The 13,933-nt window shown below is 39.1% G+C and overlaps 1 protein-coding gene across 1 annotated transcript; it reads right to left on the bottom strand.

Moving 5' to 3' along the window:
• Positions 1–3,596: 3,596 nt before the first annotated feature.
• LOC129762203 (uncharacterized) lies at positions 3,597–5,829 on the bottom strand. The gene is made up of 4 exons (XM_055760249.1): positions 5,587–5,829; positions 4,741–5,524; positions 4,210–4,680; positions 3,597–4,149 (listed from the first exon to the last, which is right to left on the bottom strand). Exons 1-4 carry the CDS (start codon positions 5,676–5,678, stop codon positions 3,715–3,717), a joined length of 1,782 nt encoding a protein of 593 aa, XP_055616224.1. The 5' UTR covers positions 5,679–5,829; the 3' UTR covers positions 3,597–3,714.
• Positions 5,830–13,933: the final 8,104 nt, after the last annotated feature.

Raw genomic sequence — 13,933 nt, 5'->3', positions numbered from 1 at the left:
AATTCTCAATTGCCCTCCTCTCATGTAACAATTCAGCTCCGGGGTCGGACAAGATTAAATTCAACTTGTTGAAGAATCTTCCCGACTTGGCAAAACAGCGTTTGCTGAACTTGTTCAACAAGTTTCTGGAGCTGAATATTGTCCCGCATGACTGGAGACAAGTGAGAGTGATAGCCATACGGAAACCCAACAAGCCGGCTTGCGATCACAACTCGTATAGGCCGATTGCAATGTTATCCTGTATTCGTAAATTGTTAGAGAAAATGATTCTACTTCGTTTGGACAAGTGGGTCGAAACGAACAATTTGCTGTCAAATACGCAGTTTGGCTTCCGCCGAGGTAAAGGGACAAATGATTGTCTCGCGCTGTTATCTTCTGAAATCCAAATCGCATTTGCTCGCAAAGAACAAATGGCTTCCGTTTTTCTCGATATAAAAGGGGCATTTGATTCAGTTTCCATGGAAATTCTCTCAGAGAAGCTTCATAATCGTGGACTTTCACCAATTCTCAATAATTTCCTGTACAATTTACTGTCAGAAAAGCACATGATTTTCTCTCATGGCAGCTCGAAATCTTCTCGTTACAGTTTTATGGGCCTACCACAAGGCTCCTGCCTAAGCCCCCTCTTGTACAGTTTTTACGTCAATGATATGGATGATTGTCTAACTAGAGACTGCACGTTGAGACAACTTGCAGACGATGGAGTTATTTCCATCACGGGTACTAATCCCGTCGTTCTGCAAAAGTCGTTGCAAGATACCCTGAACAATCTGTTCACGTGGGCCCTCAAGCTGGGTATCGAATTCTCTACGGAGAAAACTGAAATGGTCGTTTTTTCTAGGAAGCACGAACCCGCCCAATTCCAGCTTTACCTATCCGGCAAAACGATCCAACACTCTATGTTTTTCAAATACCTGGGTGTATATTTTGATTCTAAGTGTACCTGGGGGAGACACATTGCGTATTTGAAACAGAAATGCCAGCAAAGAATCAATTTTCTCCAAACAATAACCGGAACATGGTGGGGTGCCCATCCAGGAGACCTCATTCTGTTGTACAAAACAACGATATTATCAGTGTTAGAATATGGCAGTTTTTGCTTCCGATCAGCTGCCAGGATTCATATTCTCAAGCTGGAGAGGATACAATATCGTTGCTTGCGTATAGCAATGGGGTGTTTGCATTCGACACATACGATGAGTCTCGAAGTTTTGGCAGGAGTACCCCCGCTTACTCTTCGGTTCACAGAATTATCCTCCAGATTTCTCATCCGTTGCAAGATCATGAATCCATTGCTGATTGATAACTTCGAAAATCTACTCCAACTGACTCCTCAGTCAAGTTTTATGTCTTTATACCATGAGTACCTTACCCACGACGTGCATCCTTCACCAGGCATCTCCAACCAAGTTTGCTTCCCATACTTTTGCAATTCCTCTGTCATTTTTGATCTGTCCATGCGACAAAAAATCCATGGAATACCAGATCACCTACGCTCCAATGTTATTCCGTCGATATTTTCGGAAAAATATGGGAAAGTTGGATCTGATAAAATGTTCTTTACTGACGGTTCATACATAAACGGGTCCACTGGCTTCGGCATCTTCAATGAAAATTCCAGTGCCTCTTTCAAACTCAAAGATCCTTGTTCCGTGTATGTCGCAGAAATGGGTGCGATATACTATGCTCTAGGGATCATTGAAACACTGCCCATCGACCATTATTTTATATTTTCAGACAGTCTCAGCTCAATAGAGGCAATCCGCTCAATGAAAGTTGATAAACGCTCATCTTATTTCCTAACAAGAATAAGACATCTATTGAGTGTTTTGGTCGAAAAATTATTCAAGATTACCTTAGCATGGGTTCCCTCTCATTGCTCGATTCCGGGGAATGAGAAAGCGGACTCGCTAGCTAAGGTGGGCGCTTTAGAAGGCACACTTTTTGAAAGGCAAATTGCTTATAATGAATTTTTCCACATTCCTCGTCAGTACACGCTCGTAAGTTGGCAGCGCATGTGGCGCATCATTCGGTCGTTGGTTACACACGATTATCCCTAAGGTCTCGACGAGTGCATGGTTCAAGGGATTGAATGTAGGTCGTGATTTCATTCGCGTGATATCTCGGCTTATGTCCAATCACTACAACCTAAACGCCCATCTCTATCGCATTGGGCTCGCAGCAAACAATCTTTGTGATTGTGGCGATGGCTACCACGACATCGAGCATGTTGTCTGGTCGTGTATCCGGTTCCATGCTGCTCGCTCTCAGCTCTCTAGAGCACTGAGAGCACAAGGTAGACAATCGGATATCCCCGTCCGGGATATCTTAGGTAGCCGGGACCCTGATCTTCTGCTTCATCTATACCTGTTCCTCAGAAACGCCGATGTCAACGTTTAATGATGTTTCCTTCGCTGTGCCCCAGTTTCATATCCCTCCTATCCGATCGATAAACTTTTACTTAGTCGCGGCAATACATACACACACTCTTTACAGATGCACGGGCCGAAGGTTGTGCAGTCCACTGATTATTCAACAAGAGCCAAAGGTTGTACCGCTCATGACAACTCTACACGAGCTGATGATTGCGCCGGCTAGTGACCATTCTATCCTGGATTCCTCGAGTCGAGAAAGACGCACCACGCTAGATATGGGGTACAGACTAGGGGGGCGTTGCTGATTAATGGTCAGCTGCATCCCAATAGGAGGTATCCCGTGTCGGGCACACGTACAGAGCATCGAAGACTGCAACATACCAATTATGAGAACACTTGTAATACTAACCTCGAGCCAACCGCGAGTAATCGGTTACATATTACTAACATAGTTGTAAGCAAACATTGTCGAAATATTGAACTCCCGGCCCCGTTAGGCTGACGCCATATGAGCCTTAATAAAAATATATATTTTGGATAAAAAAAAAATGGACATACATGTCAGGAAGCGGATATCCCACAGCGGCAGCGGCTAAATAAGATGGTCAAGTCGATTTTCAGTCGATCAAGTCACTTACACCCCTTGCATTCTGAGCCCCTCATTTAACACGAAACAATCGTCAAATTCGGGAAAATTTAAAGAAGGCAGTTTTGCAATCTTAAAATTTGAGAGATTCTTGAGTTATTCGATTACTTAAAACATGACGCTCTCTTAACCATTTGGCTATATATTTCACAACACACAACATTTACACAAACTCGCCATTATAATATAAAATCATCATCCAGTTCAATATAGTATTACGTAATATTGTATTGCATAGAATACATATTTGAAATAGAAAAGTAAATTTTCATTCAATATTTTTTTATTTTAGAAGTGTGTTAATGTCATCCTGTAAATTCATGGCTGTAGAGTGGTTTTCACATTTTTCACAAGCGCTTAACATATTGCCCACCTGGTAGTATGTTAAGCGCTTTGATTGACACCAGCTTGAGAGTTTGGCAGTTCTCACAAGTGACAGTGGTCGCAAATTACATTTGCGACCCGGACATGTTTGGCGCTGTCAAATGCAGTGTATTAGTATATGGACGCCCGAGGGCCGGCCAAACCAAATAAATCGTACGGTAACTTCCGGAATAGATCAACATGGAGCTCGGTTTCAACTTGTTATAATTATTTATTAATTGTCGGAACAGACGCCCTTAATGTTTATAATCCAATAAAAAATAAAACAACCACAATTTACCAATTATGATATACTGAATCTACAGTATGTTATTCTTGGCTAGTCTTCAAAATCTTGCATAGCGGCTCATAGTGGGTACTATCCGATTGTTCCAGCCGCTGGAGAAAAGCATTCCGGTCCGTCGACTCTTCAGAAACATTCAAAATCTTTGTGTATAGTCGCAGATTGCTGAGTGCGGTCATAGTCGATTCCCTTGTGGCGAAATCGTGTCGCAGCTGGTCAACAATACCATTGAAGTACACTCCATCGAATTTGCACAGGAAAAAACTGTCCAGCTCCTTTCGAAGTCCCACGACTTCCGCACAGAAATAGATCATCGCGTAGAAATGCAGATACAGGAAGCAGGTCTGTACGTTCGGTTTTCGCGGTCGCTGCAGAGGCAAAGCTAGGGGAATTGTGTTGTTCAAACAATGATGAATCGCAATCAGAATAATGTCGGCAGTCACTGTGTCTAGGAGATTGTTCTGGAATAGCAAAATAGCATCAGTATCTACGTCATTGATTGTTTTCCTAGCTTCAATTACCTCCACTAGGAAATAGAGCGTTAAAACGTCGAGCAGATAGTTCGGATGGATGTTAAACACTTCGTCTACTGTCAATTTGTCGGACACGAGCCAGCAAAGGATTCTCAATTTCGTCATCACCAGCGAGGATGACGCATCCGTGTCGAAAGAGTACAGCTCTTCTGGACTGGGGATTTCCATGCCGCTCGGAGGATACATTGGAGTGACCGCAATGATTTTATACGGCGCATAATGGTTTGGCTTTATGAACACTTGCGATGTAAGTGTTTGCCCAAACACTATTGGTCGATGCCGAAAGAGCAAACCAACTTGACGACGGTATATTTGAAGGGCAATTTGAGAATACTCCGCTTCGCGAAGATCGAGACACGGTAATCGAATGGTCCCGGGAATATTACGCAGAATGCACACAGCATAATTGGGGAAATGACGAATTTCTGGAGGCACCATTGTTCTCTTTACCGTGATGTTCTGTAAAATTACGGAAAAAAGAGTTATAACAAATATAATCTTGTTAGTCTCCCACCATACCAAATCGTAGAGTGTGATACCATCCTCGAAGCTGTTTCTCAGATTTTCATCTCGTCTACCGAATATTTCCTCGTACAACTCAATGGTTATTTTCGTTATACCCAGTTTCAGATTCAATTCTTTCACTCTCTGAGCTACCTTATAGAATGTGCATATTCCTGACGGTCGATGCTTGAAATGATCGTTCCCTGCGATCACAGCAAAGAAGGGCATTTGGCTCCACTCAAGTTTCAATGCATTTCTCAATACTTCTTTGTCCCACTCGTAAGTACGCATAGTTTCCAGGTTCAGATCCGAGCCGGACCACACCCGCCATTTGCCTTCATAAATCAAGTAGTCAGAATCCCCGGTAAACACCGCCAGGGCATCGTGTTTCTTGGCAAACATTGCGATCTCCCGATCACACTCCACATCATAGGTCGTGATTAGTATTCCCTTTTTCCTGGCAGCAGATATTAGAGCGGCAATAAATGCATGCTTCGTTACGTTCCCTTGTATCTGTCCCCGATTCTTGCCTTTGAATTGGGTGGGTATATTGTCCAACTTTTTAAGGCATTCCGCATATACCTTCTCCTGGCGTTGGATCCAATGCTTATATTTGCCTTCGTGGACCTTCCCATCGATGAAGAAGACCAGTCTCGCGCCGGCTCCGATGAGACTGTCACAAAATTTACTCGCATAGGTCCATGCGAATTGATTCCGGCAGCCGTAGATTTGTTCATCGATCGGGCCACACAAGGAGCATATTAGCGTCAAGATATCGATGGCTATCAATGGTTCTTTCCTGGAAGGTTCGCTCAATCACTTCTTCTATCCCACAATATATTTAGCTTCGCAACTACTAACCTTCCTGAATTGCGAATTTCGTCCAGCACATTAACCGCCCGACAACCGCCGGGGAGACGAGTTAGAAAAGTCACAAGTCCAATGATGCCCATGCTTTGGCTTGTTGCAGCAAGATTATCGCGAAGTGATTTACATTTAACGGTGAAATATGAAATATACTCGGCAGGTAAAATGCACAATACTTGATGAAGACAATCGAAATAGAATTATGACAATGAAGAACACCAAATAAAAACGTGCCGAGTGGATTCCGGAACAGCCCTATCGTTCGATACACCCAGAAAATGGCTTACTAAAAGAAGCTTTTGTCTACCAAACGTCACTTTTTTTTCTTGTGAATCCCGTTCGTTTGTTAAATGAATATTCACGTTATTCGGATAGTTATGAGAATTATTATCCGAAATCATGAATTATGAATATGAGTCTTGAAGATTATTAATGTTAAATTTCGTTTCATTTTTGTGATGCGATGTAATGCCGGTCTTGTTGAGCTTAGGGGCTGTCCACATACCACGTGGACAACTTTATAACGAAAAAAATATACTTTAGAATGGAAACTGCGTTTAATGAAGAGATCATTAAACTATCCATCTGTTAGATTGTGCTCTTGTGTGCTGATCTGAAAACCACGACTAAAACAAAAAAAAACCAAGTGCCCACCTGCCCACTGACAATTGGGATCATTCGCTCGCGGATAATCTGGGGTTTACAGTATCTATGCTCATAACACCTGGTGAAGCGTGGTTACGTGACACGCCACATTGTATGGGTTCTATATTATTTTACCAAACAACATTTAATGGATCCTATTTCCATCAGCTCATATTTCAAAACTCACAGTTTTTCAGCAATTTGTGACTGGTGATGCAAAATATAAGCATTTACAACAATGTTGAGTGAAAAAAGCTCTTTGGGCCAATCAAATGACTCCCGTTAGCTATCCTCAAAGGCTGTCTGCACCAGAAGAAAGTCATTCTTTGTGTCTGAGTGGTTGGAAAGAAATTCTGTATTATGAATTCCTGCCAAGCAATCAGTCGATAGATTCCAACAAGCCCAGTTCGCAACTATACGAATCAAAATTTTTGCGGATAAAAATGTAAAACTAGACCGTTCAGGTTGGGTGTTAGAAGACTAATGAAAATTTTATTCAAATCAACAAACTACGTTGCTACGTTATATATAACAGAAGTACATTTCGTTGGTTACAGTTTAGGCAATGTCTACTGCGATCACAACAAAAATCAGCGATCCAATAATGCCAAACCTCATGTCTCTTTGACAATCCGGAAGATATCTTGGAGTTTGACTGCGATGGGCTTCTTCGCCCACCGTATTTCCCAGATATTGCATCATTTGTTCAGGCCGATGGAAAAAATATTGAAAGGACAAGAATTTCGACTCATTGTTACGAAATTTTAGAAATAACCATTCTACCAGTTTGGTCGTCTGAATTTTTTTTTTCTTGTAGAATCATTTGACGATTATTGTTTGATGATTCATTGTTGTCCTCGCAGAACAATACATGCTCGAGATAAGCGCATTTATCATCCTTAGTGGAGAAAGTTTTGCTACTGGCAAGCGAAACCAAATTACATACAAAATTCCAGAACGACATTTACTTTCTTGGCGACTAAATAAACGAAATAAACTCTTTTTATTAATCTCAACAACTTCGAAAAGTGTAGCACTGCTTCATTATGATCAAGATTAGCGCAAATGCAATCCTAGTTGAAGGCAGTTTTGCGACTGGCACGCGAGCCCAAATAAATTAATAACTTAATATAACTTGATGAATAACTTGGTTGCTTCACCATAGCATCAGTTCAATGCATTGATGACAGAAAACAAATTATGTTAGCTGCTTGGAAAAAGGCTGAATATTTGCCTCAGCAGAGATTCATTACTAATACCCTAGCGTAAATATTTCCCTCCCGCTATCTTCCCTCTTTGTTTGTATTTATCATTACGACTGCATAATTTACAACACAAAACAATCGCCAATCATAGCATAAAAAAACTAGGCGATTGTTGTATCGTTACAGGGCCAATGCACACGGGAGCAGATACAAATGGGGTTTCAGCGTACCGAAGATGCACTTTTTTTACGTACGTTATGAAGCACGCACACAAATATCCATATATCGATGGCTTGAAGCAACTAAATATACACACACTTATCTCCGTTTTGCGCTCTTCTCAACAGAAGCCGTTTCTGTTAATATTATCAGTCTAGATAGCTGTCATCCTTTGTGGAGAGAGTTTTCCTAGCGTCATGCGAAACCAAATCACTGACAAAATTCCAGAACATTTATTTTCTTGGTGAGCTGACGATAGCCTCGCTTGATGATTCAATTGTGTAACTCAGCTCAGTACCTTAATGCAATGATTGCAATGCCAGATACATCAACGAGTGAGTAATTTGAACGCGTCCACAGCTCAATCCAAAACGAAGACAGGTGATGATGCAAAACAAGCGACATTCATTGCTTTGAATACAGAACGATACTGAAAGTTTGCCTTCCTTACTTGCTTGAGACTTTGAACTTCTTCAGTTCATTCGTCTCTAACCCTCAACAAGCCCCTTGGAAAACTTTTTCCATCATATTACTCCTCCACCCTCATTGCCGTGAAAAAGGCATTCGATCCCTCGCCGTCCAGCTCGCCCAGCAACAATGTTGTTCAGTCGATTTCCTCACGAAGAATGAAAGTTTGCCTCAGCGAGATCCACTGTTTATACTCTAGGCAAATATTTCCCTTCGTTCTTCTTTTTTTCGTTTGTTCACGGAGACTTTACATCTCACAATTTTCCCTTCGTTGCTCGTCGAATAGTTGCTCGTTATTGGCAGCTCTGTTCGGGAAAGCACACAAATGGACAGAACAAATGTATGAGGAAATAGGAATGTTTCCAATTTTCATCGATTTAAACCATATACAGACTATTGGATTGTAATGTATAACATATCAAACAAATCTTAGGGAATTTTCGATTCGTTTGGTATGTAAATCACCAAAATCCATTCGCGGCAAAAGTAGTTGTTAACGTTAACTTTATTTCATAAAAACGAGACCTGTTTTCTGATTTGGCCCCTAATCAAAGATTTAGTCCCACGTCAAAAAAACAAAGAAGTTCTGCGATGATGGAATTTTCAAGTTGCATGCAGCTGGGTTTATACGTTGTCAGTTAAGGCTGATTTAGACGATGCCAGTCAGCGCTCTAGTTGAAGTATCCAGTGAACAGAGAACAGACACTCTGTTCAAGTTAGAGGCCAATTACTTGTTCGATACTGGTACAAGTAACTTGAACAGAGTGTCTGTTATCTGTTTACTGGATACTTCAACTAGAACGCTGACTGGTATCGTCTAAGTCAGCCTTCCAAAATTTTCGGATCATGATAAAAGTCATAAATGCTCCAGCTCACGTTTGAATGATTGCTTGTATTTTCCATGAATTGACCAACTGATGAATTTTCTCTGTTTCCGATTAATTTGCTTATAAACATATTTTACTTATCCGCAGATATTCCGGTACCCAGAAACCATAATTTCAACATAATCAACGGCTTTTTTGGCGAAACTAACCACCGATTAAGGATATCTGCACACGAATGTTCATTCTAGTCTACTTCTCACGAAAAAGCACAAAGCCTACATGGGAACATATTCATCTAATCCAGATATACAATCGCAATGCACTGATCCTGTGGAACTTTTTGAATTATCAATCTGTTTCCATTGATACGAATCATAGCCATAACACAAATTTCTATTTTTCTCCGTTTATATGGCTTTGACGTTCAAAGTAAATATTTTTATGTTAAGCCACATATGTTTGCATGTTATTACGATGTAATAATTTTGCAACTATTTCGCTAAAATAATTATTTAAACAAAGCTCAATTCTGTCAATCCATATAAATCCAATGCAGTGATCACTTTTGCATGTCCAACAGATGACTAATACATATGCACGATGCAAGCGCCCTATCCAATAGAAATGTCCAAAGAGATCCAATAATCAGAAGGTGAAAAGAATTGCGTTGCTTTTTTCATGATAATCCACTACATAGAGAAAGCATTGTTATTAGGTGCAAAAATAATCGAATTAAGAAAAAAGAGTTACATTTTTTCATCAATGAATGATGGTGTTTCTAATCATAATAGCCCAACTAACATTTTGTCAGATACTGAAATTTCAGTTTTATTGACATCCAAATTTCTCCAAACATTATTATAATTTAATTTTATTTCTCTCCTAATGTTAGGTTTTTATTATTCTGAACGATAAAGTTATATTATTATATTATTTGAACAATAAAATTCATTTTTCAATTTTTTCCCAATCGATCAAATCCCAGCAAACATTAAATCGCATAACAAGCGTATATATAACATCATATGCCCTAAAATTTGGTTGGCATATAATGCGCCTAACTGGCATATGCATGCAAAAGTGGAGGCCATATACATACATGGCAAATGCTTACCGAATTTGTTTGGATGAATATGCAACTTTGACCGGCTATAATAGCGATTATGTTGGAATTGAATTGCGATCTAATATGAATATATTCATGAATTCCCAGCAAACATTAAGTCGTATGAATAGCTATATTTGGAGGCGATATACATACAACCAAGACACATTTGTATGATATATGATGCAGACTGATGTTTGGTGAAAACTGCTGCGATGTGGGTTCGAACTCCGGTCGTCTGGATTATCATCCACCAGCTATCTCGCGCGGCTATCTGAAATTTAATTCAACAGCAGTTAAAACTTTCGAGTGCATCAGAATTTCATTGACATTTCAATATGATGTAATATGTTCTTTATAAGGATCTAATATGATTTACTGTTTCATGATTTTCTTCAGCATGCAACACGATTTACTACAGTACTGAATCGAATTAAACTAAACGCTTATACGACACACAAACTGCATCAGCGTAATATACGCATATGATGCGGATTAAATATATTTTACGACAATGTACATCATAAAATTGATGTTTCCCAGCAAACATTAAATCGTATAATTTGGCACGTACTAAGTCTTACAAGAAATCCGAATAAATCATAATCGCATATAATATCACTCAAAGTATGTATCGTGTATATTTGAAATCGCATAAAATGTAAAAACTCGATTTTATATACCATTATCAGATTAAGTCACAATTCGGTATAATCATCAATTTTATGATGTACATTGTCGTAAAATATATTTAATCCGCATCATATGCGTATATTACGCTGATGCAGTTTGTGTGTCGTATAAGCGTATAATTTAATTCGATTCAGTACTGTAGTAAATCGTGTGGCATGCTGAAGAAAATTATGAAACAGTAAATCATATTAGATCGTAATTAAGAACATATTATATCATATTGAAATGTCAATGAAATGCCGATGCACTTGAAAGTTTTAACTGCTGTTGAATTAAATTTCAGATAGCCGCGCGAGATAGCTGGTGGATGATAATCCAGACGACCGGAGTTCGAACCCACATCGCAGCAGTTTTCACCAAACATCAGTCTGTGCCATTTTAAACATTCATATTCCACGCCCAACACAAGTCAATCAAGCAATTATTATTTCAACAAACATAAATACTCATATATAAAAATGGCGATTCGTGAGGCTATAATAAACATTTCACGAAAATATTTTGCGCCATTTGTTTTTTTCTGTGTCTGTAATAAATCTTGTATTAATATGGCAAATTTCGTATTTGGTGCTTTGACAATTCATGAATATATTCATATTAGATCGCAATTCAATTCCAACATAATCGCTATTATAGCCGGTCAAAGTTGCATATTCATCCAAACAAATTCGGTAAGCATTTGCCATGTATGTATATGGCCTCCACTTTTGCATGCATATGCCAGTTAGGCGCATTATATGCCAACCAAATTTTAGGGCATATGATGTTATATATACGCTTGTTATGCGATTTAATGTTTGCTGGGATGTTTCTTCGATTAAAGAAGCAAACATTTGGCCGAACCAGAACTCTTTTATTACTTTGCGACGATGAGTTTTCGCTACACGTTGCTGAGAGACGAATGTATTTAAAATTTAGGAAATATATTTTTCGAAATATATCATTTTTTCCCGTTTTCAATGGTTATACCCTGAGAGAGAGGAGCCAGCTCGCTTTTGTTGTGATCACCCTTATGTCAGCGCGGACCAGTCACGGTGAACCAAGGGGAAGTATTGAAATATGTAGAAAATTTCAAAATGACATTTTTTGCAAGACATTTTATGTGAAAATAATTTTGACGTCGGACTACATCCTTCATTTCTATACAGGGGTGTAAGTTCAAAGCTTCGAAAACAAGAGTGTTACATTGGAGAAACAAGATTTTGAGCAATAAAACCTCTTCGCCGGTTGAAAGAAATGTAATGATCACCGCTTCATTCGAAAGATAAAAAACACACATATATTACTTATTGATCCAAAAACTTGTTTCAATAGCTAAAAAATTGCTTTGAAGGCAAGCAATTGAAATCACAAAAATCTGTATATAAGGAATATAAGGTGCAAGCTCGGAAATGCACTCAATTATAATTGTACAGCGGTTAGATCATTTTGGAACAGTTACTGCTACAAAAAAAAAACTTGCTACTGTGAAGAAGGCGACCAGCAAGAAGAAAGCTGCTGATACTGCTGGTGTGGCTGCCCGAAAGCAAAAGTCAAACAAATCCTCAAAAATCGCTGCATGCAAGCCGAAAACGCCGAAGCCATAGAAATCAGTAGCAGCTTCGAAAAAAACTACCATAGCCACACATAACGCACAACACGAGAGAAAACAAGATAGTGTTTTCAGCAAATCAAATCCAGTTCTTTTCAGAAAGAGTTTATCAAATACTGCGGTCAAATACATTCTTTTTGTAATTTCTTCGATCAAGTGCGATCAACGTAAGATTACATCTTTCGAGCACTTTTTAGAGGTACAATGAATCTTGAGAAAGACAATTCATTCCGGATCGACACTCACACAAACAATGTTCACTCATCAATGTCACAAAAGGAAAGTGAGTGTTGTGAGGGAGAGCAGAGTGAGCGCTTCATTTATGTAGACTGTTTGGAAGCGACAGTTATGTTGTCTATGGGAAATGGTATACAAATTAAATCACACATAAAGGGGAGAAAGAATCTTGACCCTTTTAGTTTTGTGGACAAGGCCAATTGGTTCACCTTCACTATCGGTCAATTCGATTGGATCTTCAGTGATACTATTGCCTTGATTAGCAACCTGCATGTCAAATTTAAAATTTGCATATGAATGGTCCATCAGTGATGGGCAGGAATATTATGGCAAAGATGACGAGAGACTGGTAGGATAATTCTCATCTTCATCCGAATCGTGATCACTGCCTGTTAAAATTGCAGACACAGCATCCTTTTTAGTCAACCTACTATTATTTCCATCGGACACAAACAAAATTCCATCAAAATGCACCTGAGAGAAATCAATGTTGACTCTTTTAATTGGAAGATTAGCACTTATTTTATATATTCCACATACGTTGCATATTCAAATTGCATCGGAGAATATACAATCATCGCCCACATTGCAAAAATCGATTCACTGAGCTTGCAGCAATAGATCAACCTGGAACCAGTGAAAGAATGAATGAAAGAATGAAAAAAAAATCGGATATTGTTTTAGTAATCATCAAAATAATTCTTTAGAACACCTATATCGAAATTATCAAAAGTAAAAAAAAAAATGTTGGAATGGGCCGATGCTGCTGGAAGCCATGATGTGGGCTGGCCTGGTACATCTTTTATTATTTCCTACATGATCCTTCTTATACCCCCCATATATTCCTGTTAGACGCAGTCCTACGTCAAAAATCAAATCGGGGATAAAAACGCACAAAAATACTCACAAACAAAGGTTCACGTCAAGTTTGAACACTTTTCTCATAAATGAATGACAACAACATGCTTGATTGAAATTGTCAGATTGGAATTTTCTTGATGATGATGCGTAAGAAGAATAAGAAGAAAACAAACTATCTGTCATTCAGCTGGCTCCTCTCTCTCAGGTTATACCTAATTGCCGCGATATGAAACATTTTTTCATTGAATCGTTGATATAGCACATATTGAATACGGGAATTTTTTTTGAAAATCCGAAAAACAAAGCACAACAGCCGCAGTGTGTATGTATTATGCATTGATCCTGATTTTTGTCCCTTGCAAGTGGAATAAAGTAAATGAACCCTAATTATATGGCTGGTGCATGTATTCCTCACCGAGGCTCACTTCATCGATCGCTCGCTGTCAAATGTGCTTAAGCTTCTTTACCGACGTGAAGCTGAAGAGGAAAA

The sequence above is a fragment of the Toxorhynchites rutilus genome, chromosome 1 (assembly GCF_029784135.1).
Source record: "Toxorhynchites rutilus septentrionalis strain SRP chromosome 1, ASM2978413v1, whole genome shotgun sequence".
NCBI classification, from domain to species: Eukaryota; Metazoa; Arthropoda; class Insecta; order Diptera; family Culicidae; genus Toxorhynchites; species Toxorhynchites rutilus.
This window is presented reverse-complemented; position numbering and strand designations above follow the sequence as displayed.